We start from the raw sequence: 23737 nt of genomic DNA, 5'->3' as shown, positions 1-23737 counted from the left end.
GCCCAGTCTCCCCCAGCACTCTCCGTGCGAGCAAACCTGCTCAGCTTTGCGGCAGCCGTCTGTCTCGTCTTGGGCTGTAAGGCCGGCCCCTCTTCTTCCTCGGCGCCATGCCGACTCTCCTCTGGCCTGTCACAGCGCGGCCCTTTACCGGACTTTCTAGGCATGTCGGGACTCAAAAGATCAGCACCACACTCTCCTGACTCCTCTCAACCACCAGGTAGGCAAGGATCTGCGAAATAGGGGGTTGCTACCACTCTAAAATCAGGATGTCTGCAGGAGCTCAGTGCGGTGCGACCTACTCCATGCGCTCTCAGGCCACGCCCCCGCATAAACCATTTTAATTAGAATACAATGTTGAATTTCAAGAGGTCTATGATTTCATTCAATAAAAAAAAATAAAAAAAAATAGTGCAAAATATTCCTATTACGCAATACTCAGATGAAGAGCGTTGTGGTGGCAGATTCTTGGTATCGTACAAGGAACGTTAGTAATTTTCATAAAATTGTGTAAATTTAAATCTTTCTGTCATGGCTTCCCCGGCTGCCGCTGCCTCAGCTTGGTAGTGGCGTCCGGTTGCCAAAGAAACCAGGCCAGCAATCCGGCCTACTATGATGCTTCGCGCAGGTAACGTCGGAGTGCCCAGCGTACAGAGAAGCCAGATTGTGATCCCGGTCGGTGACTTATTTAAGTCAGGCGCCTGTGAATTTTTGTTCCCTGGCTCCCCTAACTGCTTTTCTGTTACTGTACTTTGTCTAAATACCGTATATACTCGAGTATAAGACGAGTTTTTTGGCACATATTTTTGTGCTCAAAAAGCCTCCTCGTCTTATACTCGAGTCTAGTCTAGCTCCGGTAATACAGGCAGTGCGGGGGGCGGCGCTCACTCACTGACGTCACGCGCCTGTGCCGCCTAGTGGGAGAAGGCGCGTGACGTCAGTGAGTGAGCGCCGCTCCCCGCACTGCCTGTATTACCGGAGCAAAGACAAAGTAAGAATACTGCTGTGAGCGTCGGGGAGGGGGATCTGTGGATGGCACTGTAGGGGGATCTGTGGATGGCACTGTAGGGGGATCTGTGGATGGCACTGTAGGGGGATCTGTGGATGGCACTGTAGGGGGATCTGTGGATGGCACTGTAGGGAGATCTGTGGATGGCACTGTAGGGGGATCTGTGGATGGCACTGTAGGGGGATCTGTGGATGGCACTGTAGGGGGATCTGTGGATGGCACTGTAGGGGGATCTGTGGATGGCACTGTAGGGGGATCTGTGGATGGCACTGTAGGGGGATCTGTGGATGGCACTGTAGGGGGATCTGTGGATGGCACTGTAGGGGGATCTGTGGATGGCACTGTAGGGGGATCTGTGGATGGCACTGTAGGGGGATCTGTGGATGGCACTGTAGGGGGATCTGTGGATGGCACTGTAGGGAGATCTGTGGATGGCACTGTAGGGGGATCTGTGGATGGCACTGTAGGGGGATCTGTGGATGGCACTGTAGGGGGATCTGTGGATGGCACTGTAGGGGGATCTGTGGATGGCACTGTAGGGGGATCTGTGGATGGCAGTGCCATCCACAGATCCCCCTACAGTGCCATCCACAGATACCCCCTCCCCTAAACAGTGCCATCATAATGCAGAGTGTGTTCATTATCTACACATACACTCTGCATTATAGCTGCATTTCCCACCCTAGTCTTATACTCGAGTCAATAATTTTTCCCATTTTTTTTGGGTAAAATTAGGGGCTCGGCTTATACTCGGGTCGGCTTATACTCGAGTATATACGGTATTTCTCCGATTCTGGTTTGGCTTACTCTCTGGCATTTGACATTACTCTCACTGCATTCTGCCTCTGGCGATTTGGTCTGCTACCTCCTGGTTTTGACGTGGCTAGTCTGACCTCTCTTGCCCAATGTCTCTGTTCTTGTCTTCCACTGTGTATGTTTTGTCTATGTGTTTTCCTGCACGTACTCAGCGTAGGTCATCCAGTTGGGGGTTACTGCCTAGGGTGATCAGGCAAGTAGGCAGGCAAAGTGGGTAGAGGTAAGATTAGAGCTGCACCTTCCCTATAGCTTTCCTTATAGTCCATGCTGGTCCTCCATTTTATTATCTTTGCAGGCATGACCTGATAAATGCCTGGAATATAGTCAATCATTTGCTCAGCAAACAAATATGTTTAAGATAACAGGTAAGATTTTTATTTTCTTAAGAGACACCTTAAGTCCTGTTTAGACTTCCCAGTTATGGCTACCAAGTACCATTAGTATTTTCAAGTAAGTATCAATAATTGTCCAGTTTCAATACCGAAAATTTATGATAAACGATGAACCTTAATTGATCACTGATCTTCATTGGTCATTATTGGGGATGATCATTAAAAGCTACTCATTGCCACATTTACAATAGGCATTCCTTACCAGTCCACAGCTCTCATGAGAGCCATTGTTGGGCAGCAGTGTGGCGCCTCCCCTGGCAGGGAGCAGTTTGCTCTTCACTAGATCATTCGTTAATGGTTTAATAATCAATGTGTAAAGCAGGCCATACACTTTCGATTGCTGTTTTCCTACTGCATTCTTCCATACACATGCACGCTTGGAACGTACATATGCTCTGAATGGAAAGAGGGTAGTAACCAGTTGCCAGACACCTCAATTAGAAGCTTATTTCCCATAAAAGCAAAATAATCAGGTATGTTGAATTCCAATAGCCTGATCCTTTTCCCCAATAAATAGTCAGTCCATCCCATAGAAATCAGCAGGTTTGGCTGACATTAAACGGCATCTGTCAGCAGATTTGTACCTATGACACTGGCTGACCTATTGCATGTGCGCTCTGCAGCTGAAGACATCTGTGTTGGTCCCATGTTCATATGTGCCCGCATTGCTGAGAAAAATGATGCTTTAATCTATGCAAATGAGCCTCTAGGAGCAACAGGGACGTTGCCCTTACACCTAGAGGCTCTGCTCTCTCTGTAACTGCTGCACCCTCTCCACTTTGATTGACAGGTCAGGCAGTGTTAACGTCATCACACCTGGCCCTGTCAAAAAAAATGCAGAAGACGAAGCAGTTGTAGAGAGAGCAGATCCTCTAGGTGTAATGACAACGCCCCCGTTGCTCCAAGAGTCTCATGTGCATATATTAAAACTTCACTTTTCTCAACAATGCGGGCACATATAAACATGGGACCAACACAGATGCCTTCAGCTGCCAAGCGCACATGTAACAGGTCAGCCAGTGTCATAGGTACAGATCTTCTGACATATGACCTTTTAGACATTCATTTGTACTCAGCCACCAAAATGTTTAAATCAATAAGCAAGTTATACTATCTGAAATTTCTGCAAATATTCTCTGCTCTAATTATGAGAATATTATCAGGTTATACAATATTAACACCGATAGCACATTTTTTTCCATCCATCGCCTGAATTTAAGAGCTACAAATAATTACCAGCTAATTAGCACAAGGATTCTAAAAGTGGATCTTTTCACTTAATTGTTAAGTGCCACTTCTTTGAAACACTCTTTATAAAGATTGAAGTGTCACAAGAAATTATATAGTTTCCCTTTAAAGAGAGAAAATTCGGCATCTTCTTATTTGAACTTTAGTTTTATCATAGACACAAAGCCTTATAGTGATGGAATTGATGAATGTTTAATGATTAATCCAGTGGCAGAATGAGAGGTGCACAAAGAAATTTGCGGCAAGAAACTTTTATATTTGTTCATATCATTGGAACAAATCTTGGTAATAGAAATGCCTTTTGTACTCAAAATCTACATATTGTGATATAATCTGTCATGTGTCAGAGTCAAAATTCACAATTAGTATAATGAACTTCCTACCAACTATTGCTGTCAGTCAATCCGACTGTCAGATTGTCTCACTGAATTGGCTCCTGTGAGTTGCACACCATGAGCAGTGGGAACTGGTAGAATAGTTGACTTAGTTCATATAACTACCTGTCAAAGATGTGGAGATGTGCAGAACCTGATGAGGAACCAGAGGTGTAACTTCAAGGTCCTGAATGCAAAATCTGTGACAGGCCGAGTCCCTCAGCTACTGCCATTTATAATACTGATGTCTTGGAGGGCATACCGGGCCCCTCAAAGCACCAAGGCCAGGGAAAGACCATGCTACTTCTGCATCCCCCTATAGTTACTATTCTGTAATGAGCAGAAGGTGACCATACACATTGGTCTAGTTTATCAAAAGGACAATTTCAACTAAAACTATTGTTCAATGGGTAAAGTTTGACAAAAAACATTTTGGCCAACCAATGACAAACGGTTAACATCTGGAAATATGTTTAACATTTTCACCGGGTAGTTTCTATTCCAGGGGTACTATCTCTCCTTGGGGACAGAACGCCTTAATCGGAGACTTATAGGCCATACATGCTCCTCTGGAATTCTGGGAAGAAAGGAATATAAATGAGCTGACGCTGATTAAGGTGCTCTCTCCCCAAGGAGAGATAGCACCCCCCAAATCCTGACTTATGTCTCTCACCCAGTTAAGCCAGTACTCTCTGCTCCGCAATGATGAGGCAATCACCCCGAAACAGCTGTCTACAGATGAGGTGCTGGCATATTTAATATCCAAGTCATGTCTAAAGGCCTGTTTATAGGGTCGAACATTGACTTATAGGATAGCTGCCTTACATCTGGTGGCATTAAAGGCAGAACTTTGTTAAGAGCTCATTTGCATCCCTTTCCATGAGCAATCTTTCTGTAAAAGAATGTTCCCAGAAAGGTACCCTTTGTCTGAGATCACTGAACATGTATAACCAGTTAAAGACCTTTATTGGACCAGTTCAGTCGATCATTTGCTCAATGGTTGTTTGACTTTTGACGTTTGATTTTTGATAAAAATCTATGAGTACGTCACAGGCTAAATTTAGAAACCAACCATATACTTCTGGCACAGCCCAAAAACATGGTGTGAATAAAGTCTAAAGCTAGCCATAGGCTAGTGGTAATTGTCACATAAAAAGTCATTTGGATGACAGGTATACATATGAAGAGGGTTAAACAGTTTCCATACACTTTCATGTAATTTTTTTGTTTGAGAAGTTAGAAACATAGAAAAGCATTTGACTGCAAAAAAATCATACCTATGGTTTGTTGTATTGGCACACAAAATGGAATTGTCCGCAATACTTAAAAAAAATGCAATATAATATCATGGCTATATAGAGTGGATATAAAATGTCTACACACCCCTGTTAAAATGGCAGGTTTCTGTGATGTAAAAAAATTAGACAAAGATAAATCATTTCAGAACTTTTTCCACCTTTAATGTGATCTATAAACTGTACAACTCAATTGAAAAACAAACTGAAATCTTTTAGGTAGAGGGAAGAAAAAATAAAATAATATGGTTGCATAAGTGTGCTCACCCTTAGGCCTCTTTCACACGGGCGTCATGTTTTTTGCCCGGATAAGATGCGGGTGCGTTGCGGGAAAATGCGCGATTTTTCCGCGCGAGTGCAAAACATTGTAATGCGTTTTGCTCGCGCGTGAGAAAAATCAATATGTTTGGTACCCAAACCCGAACTTCTTCACAGAAGTTCGGGTTTGGGTTAGGTGTTCTGTAGATTGTATTATTTTCCCTTATAACCATGTTAATACAGAATGCTTAGTAAAATAGGGCTGGAGGGGTTAAAAAAAAATAAAAAATCATTTAACTCACCTTAATCCACTTGATCGCGCAGCCGGCATCTCTTCTGTCTTCTTCTTTGCTGTGCACAGGAATAGGACCTTTGATGACGTCACTGTGCTTATCACATGGTCCAATCACATGGTTCATCACCATGGTGAGGGACCATGTGATTGGATCATGTGATGTGACGTCACCACAGGTCCTTAGCCGGCAGCTCAACATTACAGAAGAAGACAGAGATCCGCAACTACGCGACCAAGTGGACTCGGTGAGTTATTTATTTATGTTTTTAACCCCTCCATCACTATTTTACTTTGCATTCTGTATTTAGAATGCTATTATTTTCCCTTATAACCATGTTATAAGGGAAAATAATACAGATCGGGTCCCTAGTCCGATCGTCACTTAGCAACCTTGCGATTTTCACGCAGTCCCATTTACTTATATGGGGCCTGCGTTGCGTGAAAAACGCAGAATATAGAGCTTGCTGCGATTTTCACGCAACGCACAAGTGATGCGTGAAAATCACAGCTCATGTGCACAGCCCCATAGAAATTAATGGGTCAGGATTCAGTGCGGGTGCAATGCATTCAACTCACGCATTGCACCCGCGCGGAATACTCGCCCGTGTGAAAGGGGCCTTAAACTAATACTTTGTTGAAGCACCTTTTGATTTTATTACAGCACAAGATTTGCCCACTCTTCTTTGCAAAAACACTCCAAATCTGTCGGATTGCGAGGGCATCTCCTGTGCACAGCCCTCTTCATATCACCGCACAGATTTTCAATCGGATTCAGGTCTGGGCTCTGGCTGGGCCATTCCAAAACGTTAATCTTCTTCTGGTGAAGCCATTCCTTTGTTGATTTGGATGTATGCTTTGGGTCGTTGTCATGCTGAAAGATGAAGTTCCTCTTCATGTTCAGCTTTCTAGCAGAAGCCTGAAGGTTTTGTGCCAATATTGACTGGTATTTGGAACTGTTCATAATTCCCTCTAGCTTAACTCAGGCTGCCACCACCATGCTTCACTGTGGGGATGGTGTTCTTTTGGTGATGTGCAGTGTTGTTTTTGCGCCAAACATATATTTTGGAATTATGGCCGAAAAGTTCAACCTTGGTTTCATCAGACTATAACACCTTTTCCCACATGCTTTTGGGAGACTTAGGATGTGTTTTTGCAAAATGTAGCCTGGCTTGGATGTTTTTATTCGTAAGAAAAGGCTTTCGTCTTGCTACTCTAAACCATAGCCCAGATATATAAAGAATACGGGAGATTGGTGTCACATGTACCACACAGCCAGTACTTGCCAGATATTCCTGCAGCTCCTTTAATGTTGCTGTAGGCCTCTTGGTCGCCTCCCAGACCAGTTTTCTTCTTGTCTTTTCATCAATTTTGGAGGGACATCCAGTTCTTGGTAATGTCACTGTTGTGCCATATTTTCTCCACTTGAGCATGACTGTCTTCACTGTGTTCCATGGTATATCTAATGCCTTGGAAATTCTTTTGTACCCTTCTTCTGACTGATACCTTCTAAAAATGAGATCCCTCTGATGTTTTGGAATCTCTCTGTGGACCATGGCTTTTGCTGTGGGATGTGACTAAGAAAATTTCAGGAAAGACCAACAAGAGCAGCTGAACTTTATTTGGGGTCAATCAGAGGCACTTTAAATGATGGCAGGTGTATGCTGAATCCTATTTAACATGATTTTGAATGTGATTGCTTAATTCTGAACACAGCTACATCCCCAGTTATAAGAGGGTGTGCACACTTATTGCAACCACATTTTTTTGTATTATTTTTTCTTCTTCCCGCCACCTAAAAGATTTCAAAAGTTTGTTTTTCAATTCAGTGGTACAGTTTATAGGTCACATTAAAGGTGGAAAAAGTTCTGAAATGATTTATCTTTGTCTCATTTTTTTTTACAGCACAGAAACCTGACATTTTAACAGGGGTGTGTAGACTTTTTATATCCACTGTAAGTATTAAACAAAAAAATCCACACAGAGCTCGACAACTACAGGGAAAGATCCCAATGGGCATAGTGGTAGGAATAGGAAAGGAAGTGACTATTTGACCAACGGAGCCGACAGGGGAATAGCGGAGAGGCACTACTGGATGGCAGATTCCCCCCCCCCCCTATTATAGCTAATATGGCTGACATGACTTCTTCTTGTCAGGAAATAAACTAGGAGAAGTTCAGAACCTAAATGGCTGAGCTTACAAGATGCATGATTTCTTTCCTGACATGAGGTACATTTATAAAAGAACAAACTAAAACCCATTTTGGAGCTAAAGGACATTACAAATAAATGTCACAGACAGAATCCTAAGTGGGTCATGCCAAATGAGAATGACATATTCATAAAAAAATTCCATCTACATACACTGGTGAAAATGCAAGTCTTTCTTTACCTTTGCAAATCTTCTCAACTCCATATCCATTTGTTCAACATTAATTTGTTTCCAAGGCGTTTTCATCCAATCCTTAATGCTTGTCTAATGTAAAAGAAAAAAATTGCAAAAAATGGGGATATGTCACAAGGTACCACATAATATTCTGTACTCAAGAGTTATAGAATCTCAAGCTGTGCTAATAGAACCACAGGGAATATTATTTTGCCATACTGATACATTTACATTCTTTATAAATTCTTCAAAGCCTTCAGAATTTGAGAAATTGGAAAGGTTGACAGTCTCTTTCAAAGTAAATGATTGACTACTAATTATTTAACATTTTCAGTACCATTGAATTCAGGGCCGGCGTCAGCACCCAACATACCCGGGCAAGTGCAGGGGCCCACTGTTCCTTAAGGGGCACACTCGTTTGCACATTTTGACCTACTTCACTGCTGCTGCTCTGCTGCCATCTCACAGGATCTCCTCCAGGCCTGCGAGACAGATCGCAGGAGGACTGGAGGAACGTGATCACAGCAGGGGCAGAGCGGAGGCGGAGCTGATCAGCAGCGGCAGTGCAGCTGCAGAAGACAGCATAGCAGCCGAAAGCCGAAACCAGGAGCAGGGTAGGTGTGTGTGAGTCTGTGACCCGGGGCTGGGCTTATCACTTACTCATGCAATAAATGCATCATGCATGGTGTGGTGTTTTTGGGGAGGGATCCCGCCTCCACTAATAGGAGAATAATGAATTGCGCAACAAACCTCTTTGTGAGGGAATTCCTTAGACCCCCTCCCCAGTATACCTCCTACCACATACTATAATGTAATGTATATGGATGAGGAAAAGAAATGCACAGCAAACAGTAAAGCTAATATTCCTACTAAAAATGACTGAGCCTTTAGGAGTATTTGCTTTACTGCTTGCTGTGCATTTCATTTCCTCATCCATAACATGTACAGTATGTACATAGTATATGGTAGCCTGGGGTATACTGGGGAGGGGTCTAAGGAATTCCCCCACAAAGATGTTTGTTGCATTATTCTCTTATTAGTAGAGGCTGGGGTGATCCCTCCCCAAAAACACCACACCATGTAGCATTGCAAACTCCTGTATAAGTCTGGTCTGGGGTCCTAATAATTTATATTTATCTGGTCTGGGGTCCAAATAATTTATCTATATTCTGTAGTTGCCCCCACCCTATACAGAAAATAAATTCTGCCTGCAGACAACCTCAAATAAATGGAAACACCAAATTAGACCCCTAAATTCAGACCCTTATATTCAGACCCCAGATTAGACCCCTAAATTAGTTTAGGCCCCAGACTAGATCCTAAATAAAATCAGAGCCCCAGACTAGACTCCTAAATTCAGAACTTAGACCAGAACCCCTAAATTAACTCTTATCCCAGTCTTCTAAATTCAGACCCCCAGACCATGTATAATACATGGTCTGGGGGTCTGAATGTAGAAGACTAGGGTAGGAGTTAATGCCACAAGGGGGCCCACTGAGGCTTTATCGCCCAGTGACCCACATGAACCTGGAGCCGGCCCTGATTGAATTGAATGCAATGTGCCCACTGTCCTCCACCATGCCAAATGAGCAGTATGGATCCCTATTATTTTTATTGAAGCCTTAGTAGCAACACTTACTGCTCATGGCTCCCTCATTTTCTCTCGGTCACAACCAGGCAGGAACCACGGCTAATGCCCCATCAGACCCAGCAGCACAATGTACCATCTTTTATACACCCGTATTATAAAAAGTTAATTCTTTGTACCTATAGAAGTATTTTGATTTATTATCAAACAACGTTCATACTTCAGGAATACTCCATGTTGGATTGTTTTTCCCATAATTTGAGCTTAAACAGAACTGTTCACATCGATTTTGTGGCCTTGTTCGGCTGCTCCTGACAATAACTCAAGAGTCACACATAAAATCTTGATAGCAATGCAATTTCACATCAAGGTAATGACTATGCAATTATGGCAATGATGAAAAGCAAATAGCCAAACTTCATCGTCATTGGTTTATTGGCCAGAGCATGTGGATGTCAACTATTTTAGAAGAGTCTCGGCAGCAACTTTTTCTATGTAGTTTATTAACTGAGGAGGATAAAACACGAGACGATGCAGTGACCCGAATGTGGGTCATGGACGATAGAAAAAGAATTGTACATCACCAGTAATGTTATAAACCCATTTCAAAATGTCCTCCTTTTTTAGGGTATGTACACATTTGCATCCATTTACTTTTTATTACTGCAGTACAGTATTGATTGGAAATATCTTATGGCTTGGTGTATATCCTATGCAAACAAATGTGTTTCTCTTTGTAGAAGACAAGCAAACCTTGTGTACTCTGATCACCCAATCGTGTTCCTCTGACCCCTCTTCTTACTACCATACAGTTCAACATCCTTTTGCATATATTTTACTATGTCTTAGCTCTACACCTGGAGTCCATAGTTATAGGATCCTTAAAGAGGATGTCTCACCAAGACAACTGCTGTCACTATACTCTATTAGGGAATAGGGACATAATATTCACCCCCTACTTGGGACCTTTGTATGACCTAGAGTGGGGAGACATTAACTCTTATGGCAATTATCACTCTATTGAGTTTCCCCAAGCTCAACACTCATCACCTATCCACAGGATATAAGTGTCTAATCACCCCCACCAATCTCAAGAACCATGTCCCCCATCTTAAATGGAGTTGTGGTTGGGCATGCATGATGCCGCTCTATTCGTTTTCTATTGGACTGACAAAGATAGCCAAGCTCTGTACTCTGCCATTTCTGTCAGTCCTATAGACTTATGGATAGAGTGGCGGTGTGCATGTGCAACTACCACTCTGCTCAAAAAGGCGACACAATACCCACATTTTTGTGGGGGTTTCAGCAGTGGGAGTTCAGACACTTATAACCTATGCTATTGATAGGTGATAAGTAGAGATTCGGCTGCTTTGCCAAATTTTACAAATAAATTAGATTTGTTCTGAATTACTTTGTCACAAATCACATTCCATTGTATGTAGTGGGCGCAATGACGGGGATCAGCGATCACGCCGCCCCCATCACTGAACCCCCATCATTGAACCCCCCAGATGCCCCACATCATTGATCATAACATTAGCATTGAGGCCTTTCAGGGGTTAATCAGGGGTAAAAAAAAAAAAAAACTCACCTCATCCATTTGCTCCATTGAGATTTTGGGTGGTTTCTTGAATCAAGATGTTCGTGACGGCCTCTCCACGAGCAAATGGATGAGGTGAGTATGTTTTTTTCTAACTGCCATTTCAGTGATTAGTTACCATTAGGATATTCCGCTTTGTGACTAATCAAATTTTTCCTGAAATTCGTATAAAAGTCAGTTAGTTTCACTTCGATTCGCTCAACACTAGTGATAAGTGTTGATCTTGGGACAACCCCTGTAACACATAATGTATTACTTGGACACTTCACATGAATGGCCACCATGTAATACTACATTTCTCCTGCAGCAGCTGGTTTCCATTTGAAACAGTGTTGTCCTCATGAAAAGACAAATTTAAAAGGGGTCAGACATTACATTTACAAGGTAGTCACCTATAGGTGGCACTTTAGAGACAATTTTTCCTGAATATTCTATGTTTAAAACATCTGATGCTGCTTTATACACTTGAAACCTTTTTTTTTACAGTTTTGTCAGCCAAAAATTTCCCCTGACAAAGACAGTAGTTGGCAGGACTTGGGTTTGTTCATGTACAACTATTAACATCAAGTTTCAAGCCTTCCTGAACAGTGATAATTATTGCAAACAATAATTGTCCGACTTTTACAATAAAACTGCATTGCTAGAAGGATTTCATTTATCGGGATAAGGTTACATTCACCCGACTATATGTATTTTAAAATTTTGCAAAACGCTGATTTGCAAAATAGAGATACAGTCTGTGTGGCATTCGCAGTTTTTTAGCAGACCCATTGATTTCAATGGGTCTGTGGTTTGCATTTTGTGGCCAAGAATAGGACTTGTTCTTTCTTTTGTGGAATGGATATATGCATGCGAAAAGCAAACAGGAGACATCCATGTACTTTCTGCATCCGTATGTCCGTTACAAAAAAGATAGACCATGTCCTCTTCTTGGACACAAATGTGGACCATGGACATACTGAAGTCAATGGATCAATCCAGATGCCACACGAACTGTATACATATTTTGAGGGTCCACGTTTTGGGATCACAAAATACATACAGTTCTGTAAATCTACCCTTAGCCATGTTGTCTCACAGTACTGCAGCCTCAGGCTTTGCGTCTGACCATATATAAGCATTGCATCACCCCTAAAGATACAAAAACATCGCTTACATGTTTCAAATTATCATAGTCCTTGAACTATGGTAGTCCGAAAAACTGTGATACTTGAATTTTACTCCACAATAGACAAAATCCACAATGGACTAGCTCAAAAGACACAATCTGAAGGTGTAACCATGGCCCTCACAGTACCTTGATCTGAACATCATTGAGAATCTCAAAAACTGGAAGAATTTTGCAAGGAAGAATGGATGAATATCCATCAAACAAGAATTGAAAGACTCCTGGCTGTCTACAAAACGCGTTTACAAGCTGTGATACTTGACAAAGGGGGTGCTACTAAGTACTAACCATGCAGGATGCCCAAACTTTTGCTTCGGCCATTTTCTTTTTTTTGTCAATTTGAAAATTTAAAAGATGAAAATAAAAATATGTTTTTGCTTAACGTACAAAGGGAATGTGTCATCTTTAACTTTATGCCTTTTGGGGATCATTTCATCTTCAACATGCTTGAAACAATACTTTTGACCAGGGGTGGCCACATTTTTGCATGCCCCTGTATGTGCAAATTTTTTACTTTTTTTGTTTTTTTTCAGAGTTCCCTCAACAGGCATATATTCCAGCCCACCAATCTGATGGGAAAGTTATCAATTATCTAATAATAGCCATTTGCAGGGCTATCCCTCCACTGGACACCCCTGCCCTTCTCCAGGACTGAAGAACAGGGAGGTGGGTTTTAAAGAAACCAGACGACACAACTGTGTAATAAATATGTACGGTAATTAAATGATAAATATATAATAATATTTAGGGTTCAGTTGCAACATTTGCTTTTAACAAAAAGGCAAATCAATAATTGTACCTTACCCGTACAAATATTACCATATCCCACACAGATTTCAGCAAGATACTGGCAGTCCGACACTGACGTAGCTGTTTATATTCTGGGATGCTGACTTCAAAAAGATCCGCTGTGTCCTGCAGTTTTCTCATCTCATCTTCCAACCTTGAAATATTTCTGTGGGTCTAGAGAAAGGAATATAGTCATTCTGTCAAAAGATGCTGCATCTCAGTGGTGACAGTTTGCTTTCAAGAAGTGTGAATTATCTGTTGTTACACTTGACTACGTCTTAGAAAATGCTTGTACTGTATTTACTGCGGATGATTCATTGCTTGGATTGCCGAAGTTCTACTTAACACTAACACTTACAACACTGTCACTGTGGCTGAGAATTTCACAGACAGGTTCCGGATGAGTGGAAGTAATTTATATCTCACTTCTTCCAAGACTAAACAGAATATGGTTTTGTCCGGTAGTCAGAAAATATGTTGGATATTTATTATAGGACTCTGCACATGCATTGTTTTTTTGGTTTTGTTTTTTCATTTCTTTTATTGACATTTTATATGAAAGCATATTGCACATGCATTTTTTTAATTTCCTTTATTGCAGTTTTATATGCAAGTACAATTTGCTAAAAACTACCAGTAAATACACAACTTTGAAACTGTCATAGACTTTTATTATGGTATTATTTTAGAGCAAACTAATAAAGACCAGTAAAACAAACAGGTAGATCACGGCCTCATAAAAGAAGAACAAGCCTGGGAGCTTACAGCATACTGTTTTTATTATGGTAGTCAATATATAAACTGTATGCAGTTTGTTCCTATGCTCCCTCTAGTGGTGGCTGCAGACAGACAGAAATGTATCTTGTCTTTTACCTTTAGGTCTATGCAGGTCATTAGGATCTGTGTATCAGAAAAGCTGAGCTCTAACCACTATTAAGATATATTATGTAAATTAATCAGCACAGAATTTTGGAACTATTTGGGTTTAAAACATTTTTGCTGACCGTTAAGATATTTGGAGTAGATATGTCTGTTATTGTATTTTTTTTAAATTAATAAATTAATAACATTATAATACAAGTAAACATAATAATGTTTATAAAATAAAGGAAAACATATTATTATTATAATAATACAGGAAAACAACTACTTTTATAATAATAAAAATAACTAACATTATTATTAATAATAATAATAATAATAATAATATTTTAACAATTGCATTTTCTTCCACAAACCACATAAAAGAAATATGTAATACCTTATCTAAATGTTTGTATGGATCTTCTGTATCAAATTTGAAGATTATTTCATTTTTAAACCGATTTCTAAATTCATGCTGCTTAACCTGATTGGGAAAAAAGAATATCTCAGTGGCTGAGTCTCTAATCACTAGATCACCACATTTTTATTCCTTCCAAAATTTAGCATCTTGTAAATCAAACATTTTTTTTCCTAGAGGCAGGTTAAAAAAATCATTTTGAAGCTAATTACATTTTAATGACATGGATCTTGCAGGGGATGCTCTCCAACAGAATGAAAACATTTAAAATCTATATTTTGATCTTACAAGAGTTATGCAGTGTTTGAATTGGAAAAAGATTAGACATAATTGAAGATAAAAGACATGCGGCCTTCACTAGCATTTTACTGAAGTGGGCTTTAAATTATCAGATCCATCCAGAGAGCATTACCAAGAAACATTGAATTGTTATCTTTAGACACCCTTTTTTCTAAGAGTTTACAATTTCTCAGTTCAGTGAAGCTTAGCTGCAGACTGTTATCGGAACAAAAAGAGAAAAATCATTTGCTTCAGAGAACAGAACTGATCTCACCTCGAAAAGGACATATTTCCTCCTGATAACAGATACTTCATTTGCCTGCAGAGGAGACACTTCATGCTTTACTATGAATGCAATCTTTTTCAGATTTTTCCACCTCTCTGGCAATTCCTAAGAATGGAAAGAAGCAGCTAGTTTACCTCTGTCTATTCTACACTTGGAATCGATAATGTGCACTGAAAATAACAGCAGTATATGCTATGTATTACAAATGAAAAAAAGAGATAAAACTTCTGTCCCCAAAAATATTTAGCTGTGTGTGTTTTGTCTCTTTTATTATCTATGTTACAGATCGAGAGATGGATAGTGTAACCCATTCAGGACCAAGCCACACAAAATAAAAAAAAATCTGAATAAGTAACTAGTTATTTTTAAAGCAATATGGGGTCTTTTTTTGTGGGACAAGTTGCAGTTTCTACATGAGCCATTTTAGAGTACACATATTACCGTTTAATGTTTATTAATTAAATAAATTTGGGGGACATGTAAATGAACCATGTTTTTTGTATTTTTTATGTTATTCATCCCCTACAATAAGTGTATATATTTATATTACATGTTGTGATGGTTATAGAGATATCACATTTTTTTGGGGGGGAGTTATGTTAGTGTATATGTGTTTTGTTTGTTTTTTACAAAATGTATGATAACATTAATTTTTTTTTTGCTAAAATGGGATGCAGCTGTATGCCAACATTATACATTAGGCAAAAAGAGAATGCGGATGGCATATAATCACATACAGATATTATGTGGATATATTTTTTTATTTCTAAAGATGGTTCCACTTCCACTGTATACTCTGCCATTGACTCTAATTATTAAAAAAATGTACCTTAAGGGTCCATTCACACGTCCGCAATTTCGTTCCGCATTTTGCGGAACGGAATTGCGGACCTATTCATTTCTATGGGGCAGCACGATGTGCTGCCCGGATCCGGAGTGGCGGATCCACACTTCCGGGTCCGCAATCCCGAAAAAAATAGAACATGTCCTATTCTTGTCCGCAATTGCGGACAAGAATAGGCATTTTCTATTAAGTGTCGGCGATGTGCGGTCCGCAAAATGCGGAACGCACTCGCCGATGTCCGTGTTTTGCGGATCCACGAATCCGTGGATCCGCAAAACACACACAGACATGTGAATGGACTCTAACACATAAATTTTTGCAGATCTAACTCTAACTAACTCTAAGATCTAACCAAATATATGATAGAAGGAGATACCTTTAGCATATATCTGCCTGACAGAAGTCTTTGGTTACTGCACAGCACAAATATTGCTTTTTTATGTTTGTGAAGGTTTTCATTCATTCAGGTTATGGTATATCAGTAAAAATAAGTCAAAGCAATTAAGCAATTAGAATAACTTGTACAAAGAATCTCTGGCATTAAATACTGAGGTGGAGGGGTATGATATCTACTGTCTGCCACTTACATAGTTGTTCAAACACCTCTCCCACGGCAGTTTAAGCACACATAATAGCTTCAGTCATGCAAATGCAATAACCATCTTACCTTCATGTCCCTAACCTCATGTTGATTATGATAAACATATTATGCTGACTGAAGCATGAGTCAGCAGCATCTAATACCTTTGTACAAGTTATTCTAATCAAGAAAGCCAGTCGGATGACTAGGGAAACACAGAAAAAAAAATACTGTCCAGCTGCTTTGACTTATTTTTTACTGATATTTGTTTGTTGTTTTTAACCATATACAGTACTGCCACCTGTCTGTAAACACATGGTATGAATTGAGACTGTGTTGTTAGATTTACACTGCTTTGTGCATTGTGGTTTCCATGTATGATCGTCATATATAATTACGGTAAATCCTCTCTAAATAGAAGCCAATGAAGATCTCACACAACTGCAGTGGTCGTACAAGTGGTCAAGAAATGCTGTACCGAAATACACCACAATTATCTAGCTCTTCTCTAAATGTGTAAATGTTGGCAGCAAAAAGGACTAAATCATTATAAAACAAGGATCCATAACTAATATGCGTTTCTTGATCCATATTATAATCCTAAAAATGGAGGTCAGGATAGAACCTTTGAACCACAGGATTCTTAGGACAGAAGGACAAATATATATACATATATGGTACAAATAAGCACTGGTATATATTTACTGGCACCAATATATATATATATATATATATATATATAAAATAAAAAATAAATGAAGTAAAATCCTCTTAGAATTGCAGGAAGTAGATGAGGACAGGTCAACTTATTTCTTATGCCCAGCAGGCAGTTAATCTTGAGAAACCATTACTTAAACTATACAAAAAGATTGATAAACAATAGATCAAAGGTAAATTTTTGATGAAAGGGTTAAAAATAATTATTTCCTCTTTTCCTCTATACTATAGTACCAATACACATACAATTTATCTTAGATTAAAACTGACAAAAGATACAAAGGACAGGGAAGTAAAAGTCCCCATTTAGGTTTCTAAAAAAGGTAAGGCTGTAAGAAATGTGCATCTGTATAAAAAATGACAGGGATCACACATCCACTTGCACTGATCTATTGCTTTTCAGAATAATCTATAAAGACTCTATAAAGACTCTATAAAGAGGCTCTTAGTATACGTTTTGATCAAAATGCATAGGCCCACTCACCACGTCAGCGTGGCCTGTTATGAGTGTATCCCTACTATAATATAGGGAAGATGGCTCCTTACATAGATTTCCAAATATTGATGTCCTATCTTCAGGATAGGTCATCAATATAAGATTGGTGGGAGGCCTGACAATTAGCTATTTGAAGGCAGCGTCTTCATTGCTTACATAGTTCTCGCTACCAGTACGCCATCTACAAAGTAGTGGCAGTGCAAGATTTTCGAACATGACAAAGCTGCAAAACAATACAACAAACTCATTGGTGGCTAAGTTCACATTTGACAGTGCATTTGGTAGTATACATCTGAAAATAAAAAATAAAATAAAAAAATAAAATAAAAAATTACACATACACACACATTTACCAATACTGCATCAATAGACTTCTATGACACGGACGTCAAATGGGTTGTCCACTGTGGACAGATTCCCCTGAAGATGTTCAAGTCTTCATTTCCCCTGCAGTGCCACCGCAGGGGAAATAAAGCATTACACATTTTTTAATGAACAGACCTGGTGGGTTCTTCAGAGTGTAAGACACTTTTTGGAGTTGCTCTTCACTCTAGAAGCACTGCCATATGGCGGCACACAGAGCAGTATGAGGCCACAGAAGCTATATATTCCTCTGTACAGGCTCCATGCACATGTGAGTTTTACAGCTCCGTGCAGCAGCCATTTCTTTAAAGCCATGTGTATGAGCTCTTACAGCAGTGATATATTTCAGATCAGACCCCTTATATTATTAAATGAGCTAATTTACTAATATATTAATCAATTATAAATGTTGATGTAGTATATAATACAGTATATAAATACAGAAATACAAAATATACACTGCAATCTCTTTTGAAAATGATGTTTTTACATTTCCATTTTCCTTGCTATAACTGCAATTTTTCGGCCTACACCTTTTATGATTTGCATTTGGCATCTGATTGAAGGTGAATACAAATGAGACAGTACAATTGTGCAGGGGAGAGGCAGGGAATCACCATCCTGTAAATTCAGCCTTTTGAAAGAGTATTACCATAGTGAAACATGTTTTCACGGGAGGCATTTAATCACTATGACAGAGATCTGAATTCAAAAGCAAGTAATCAGTTTCAAAGGTCAGTTACTAAGTTAGCCGCACAGCATAGGTCTGCATATTTGCTAAGAAATTAGACATCAAAAACCTTCCTTCCTTTTTAAAAAAAAAAGAAAAAAAAGCTTTACACAAGGCTTAACTCAGTACTAAAATTGAGCCCATACAATTTAAAGCAATTTGAAATAATTAGTAAAATAACCCTGGCTCCTAACGAGGTATTCTTCTCCTTTTCAGGGCTAGCTAGTGTTTGTGCCCATGGGTTGAGATATTTAGGCGAGGGAATTTTAATGCTTGTATTACATGTGGATTTTCTGCTTAGCTGGTTTCCATATCATTTGAAATTTGTCCATCATGTTTCATGATGAAAAAAGGAAAAAGTGACATTTTAAAAGTGTTGAATCCATTGTCACCAACTTAAAATACAAGCGAAAGGTGTGAGACGAGCACGAGATTGCGAAAAGGGCATTTTGAATAAATATACTTTGGATCACACTGAGAATATGAATGATTTCAGGGTTTTTGTATCATAACCATATCTTGAAGGATTTAATTTTTATTTCTGGGCAGGACTGACGCTAAGAGAAAATAACTATTTTTGTGACAGTGTATCAGTACGTGCAATTAACAAATGTCTATAATTTCTACGAACAATTAAAGAGATGTTCTCCTACGTCTTTCGATATATTGCGGCATTGTCTGCAGATCATAACAACAAGTTTAAGGCCCCTTGCAGATGAGCGTGTCCGGATTAGGTCCAGATGCGTTGCGTCTGCGATCAGAGAAAATTGTGCAAGTAGGTACACAATATCAGTCAGTTTTGACTGAGATTGCATTCCGATGTTCAGTTTTTATTGCGAGTGCAATGCGTTTTGCACACACGTGATAAAAAACTGACTGTGGTACCCAGACCCAAACCCGGACTTCTTCACTGAAGTTCGGGTTTGGGATCGGTGTTCTGTATATTTTATTATTTTCCATTATGGCATGGTTATAATGTAAAATAATAGCACTTTTTAATTCAGAATGCTAAGTAAAAGGTCCATTGTGGGGTTAAAAAATAAAAAATAAATGTAACTCACCTCATCCACTTGATCGCGCAGCCGGGCTCATCTTCTTTCTTCTTCTTCTTGCAGGACCTGGCTGGAAAAGGACCTTCGGTGATGTCATCGCGCTCACCATATGGTGAGCGCAGTGACGTCAGTGCAGGTCCTGCTGAATGAAGATAGAAGAACCTTCTATCTTCATTCAGCAGGACCTACGCTGACGTCACCGCACCCACCTCCTTTTCCAGCCCGGTCTGCAAGAAGAAGAAGAAAGAAGATGAGCCCGGCTGCGTGGTCAAGTGGATGAGGTGAGTTACATTTTTTATTTTTTTAACCCCACAATGGACCTTTTACTTAGCATTCTGAATTAAAGAATGCTATTATTTTCGATCATAACCATGCCATAATGGAAAATAATAAAGTAAATGGGGTCCTGGGTAACTCATCCCTCGTCTCCTTAGCAACCATGCGTGAAAATCACATTGCATCCGGACTTGCTTAACTCTGGGGGGGAAAAAAATTATTCACTTTTTGTGTTCTCCTAAAATTCCATGAGATATTTTAGCTTGCAGAATTGCTTTAATTCGGACACACTGATTGTTTTTTTTTACATATTTTCTGCTGATTTCACACCCTGCCATAGCTTCTCTATTGAATTTTAGAGGGGATTGTCCAATTAGGACAACCCCTGTCCATGTTTCCTGCCTGGAACCCTCTGTATTAGCAGAGTAGAGAGCCAGTGCATATAGCAATTCCCACTCTCGAGTACAATCGGGTATTACATTTGAACAGGTGCCACATTTCACTTACCATAGCCACTGCATGAGAAAATGTGTCCACTTGAAGTGTCCTACTGTGATAACAGCTCTTCTTTTAGGGTGTTGCCAAACCTGTTGCCATCAGCTGAGAGAACACCTCAATCAGCTCCTTCCTACCCTGCATGACTCCTAAAGCACCTATAGAAGAATCCGCCACTTGAAGAACTCCAGTCAACAAAAAAACATAGCCGAGGATGACTGAAGGCCCCAAAGACAATAGATTATTAGTGAGACCCAATGAAATAAAAGCAGGCATTGCCGTAAACACTCTGTGTTGAAAGTTTTTATTAGCTTGCTGCAATGTAACTATTCTATTTAGTGAAATGTAAAAGTAACCCAATGAAAAATTGCTCACATGCTGGGAGTCACACTTACTTCTAAATTTGTAGAGATATGGTCAGGTAGGTGCTGTCCATAGTTTCTGAGCAGCTCAGCTGTAGATTTCAGATATCTAAAATGTTCTCCAGTGGACGATCTATCCCGAATTGCCATCAGATGACCCATTGTTTCCACAAGCACATCATAGTCCTCTCCCTTCACTTTCTTAGACAAGCCTTTCTCGGTATGTTTAATAAATTCATCAAGTTCATTAACACTAAGCATGAAATGTAGAAATAAAATATCCATTATTCATCATTTTCAGTTTTGCACAAAAATATCACTAGCATTTAAACATGTTGAAGTTAAAGAGACTTTCCAGGAAAATGTAAATTAAACTCTATGGCCCTAAAAGGCAAAAATAAAAAAAACTCAAATATGCTCACCAGGGGCATTGTTAGGTTAAAACATTCAGGGCCTGGGCCCCTGATGTTTTGTCCCAGGCCCTGAATGTCCTGCCTGCCTGCCAGATACAATTGTATTGCTGTTCTCAGAATGCACTGGAAGACAGTAAAACAGGCAGTGGTTGAGAAGGACCTGCGATGATGTCACCATCATGTGACCAGTGCAGGAGAGGATGGCAGTGAAGAGGAGAAGTCCTGGGGGAAGAAGCTGTGGTGAGGTCTGCTACATGAGGAGAGGTAAGTGAAGGGAGAGGCAGAACAATGCTGGGAGTTATTTTACTGGGACTGCATGTTAGGGCTGAAGGGAGGGATGGTATTTACAAGGAAATGTGTGTTGGAGGTGGTGATGTTTTTTACATCACTGTAACTGTAGGGGGCAGTATTACTAATGAGGGCATTCTTGGGGAGCATTATCACTGTTGGGGGCACTGTAGGGGGCAGTATTACTAATGAGGGCATTCTAGGAGTGAATTACTATTGGTGGGACTATGAGGAGCACTATTACTATAAAGGCACAAATTTTTCTTCAGGATAGTATTTGGGGGTATTGGGGAGCACAGCGAGCAGCAGGGTAACACTGTGGGGACTCCAGGTTGGGGGATGATGATAGAAAAGTGAGTAAGCTAAGATGTCTGTGTGTCACACTCTGCAGAGACAAGGAGCGGCTGAAAGAAGTTGTACGGACCAAATAGAGAAGATGATGACAGAGAAGATCTACCTGGGAGGCCCAGGATGTGACAGGTATGTGCTAGTACAGCAAAATGCGGTGTGTGGGGGGAGGGGTGGGGGCGACTTAGAGAACTGGGCCATATTCATTGGGGCTTGGGCCCCAGATCTTTTGAGACCCAAGCAACGCCCCTGATATTCACCTTAAAGGGGTTGTGCCACTAATATAAGTGTATCCTGCCCAATAGATATCACTGTTATATTACTTTCACCAAATACCATCATTTATCAAAACTGCCTTATTCTACACTTATTAGCCTGCCACTGCGTCCTGTGGCAAATCAGTTTCGATTTTACTTGCTATTGGTTACGTCCTAGTGGAAACTTGTAATACAGGACACACATGCTCACAGGGCTTCTTTTTCTTCTCTTCAATAACCACTCCTCTATGTGCAGTGTCAGTTATAGATGGATAGTCATTACATTGATGTCACTAAACCTCGCAATGGGACAACATGGTTAGTTTGTATATTGTTACGATGTTACTGTGTTCAGGTCAGAATGTACAAGAGGCAACAGGTGGTGGTGGTGGTGGGGATTGACAGCACAGAAAAATTGGCTAATTCCTAACACATGTAAGCTGAAAAGTTTTCACATTATTTTCAATTATTTCACGTCCATGTGCTCCATGTCGAGAAGGTTTCACCATGATCATTAGGTCTCTTTACTGTGAAGTAGTGAGTCAATCAAATTCTGAGCTGCAAGAAGTTTTTGTGGTGAATTCCCTAATTTGGCTACTTTGTTAAAGAAGTGACGTTGCTGAAAGTTATAATATTAGAAGCTATATGCATAAGGCCTCATGCACACGGCCGTTGTTTTGGTCCGCATCCGAGCTGCTGTTTTGGCAACTCGGATGCGGACCCATTTACTTCAATGGGGCCGCAAAAGATGCGGACAGCACTCCATGTGCTGTCCGCATCCGTTGCTCCGTTCCGCGGCCCCGCAAAAAAAAAAATAACATGTCCTATTCTTGTCCGCAGAACGGACAAGAATAGGCAGTTATATCAATGGCCGCCCGTTCTGTTCCGCAAATTGCGGAAGGCACACGGTCGTGTGCATGTAGCCTTAGGCTGTTGGAGATGGATCATTAGTCCAAGATTTTTTTCTGTTTACCATGCTTGAAGTTGTTTGAAGTGACCGCTGCGCTCTGTGAGTACCGTGGCCTCTTCCTAGGCCAGTGACATCATGTTCATTGGTCACATGGCCTAGGCGTAGCCAGTGGTGTAGCATGAAGGGGCCCTTTGCCCCAGGCGCAAAATTTTAAGGGGCGCCAGCAGGGCCGCACAGCCAATTAGGCCCCAGGTGGCGCGGCCCTGTTCACAAGTGGGGGACGGCGGCAGGGCACATGGAGATAAACGCTTCCATTGTGGAAGCGCTCAACCCCATAGTCATCTGTATCACCGTCCTCAGGACAGCGATACAGATGGATGTGCTGCGGGGCAGGGGAGAGGCGTCTCCCTTCCCCGTTCCTCTGATAGGCTGCAGGCCTATTGCCTGCAGCCTATCAGAGGCCGGTGCAGGCGGCGCAATGATGTCAGCGCGGGACACAGGCTGGAAGAGGCCTGCATCGCATTGCTTCCATGGAGGTAAGTATAAG

The 23737-nt window shown here is 40.6% G+C and overlaps 1 protein-coding gene across 1 annotated transcript in view; it reads right to left on the bottom strand.

Moving 5' to 3' along the window:
• The window catches only part of LOC121008813 (dynein heavy chain 11, axonemal-like), a 489011-nt gene that overhangs the window by 375963 nt on the left and 89311 nt on the right, over nt 1–23737 (bottom strand). Inside the window, exons 18-22 of the mRNA XM_040441508.1 lie at nt 21008–21227; nt 15048–15164; nt 14474–14560; nt 13228–13386; nt 8074–8157 (exon numbers count right to left, since the gene is read on the bottom strand). Of these exons, the coding sequence (XP_040297442.1) occupies nt 8074–8157; nt 13228–13386; nt 14474–14560; nt 15048–15164; nt 21008–21227 (667 nt within the window). The remainder of the gene's footprint in view (nt 1–8073; nt 8158–13227; nt 13387–14473; nt 14561–15047; nt 15165–21007; nt 21228–23737) is intronic.

Source organism: Bufo bufo, chromosome 7 (assembly GCF_905171765.1).
Source record: "Bufo bufo chromosome 7, aBufBuf1.1, whole genome shotgun sequence".
NCBI lineage: Eukaryota > Metazoa > Chordata > Amphibia > Anura > Bufonidae > Bufo > Bufo bufo.
This window is presented reverse-complemented; position numbering and strand designations above follow the sequence as displayed.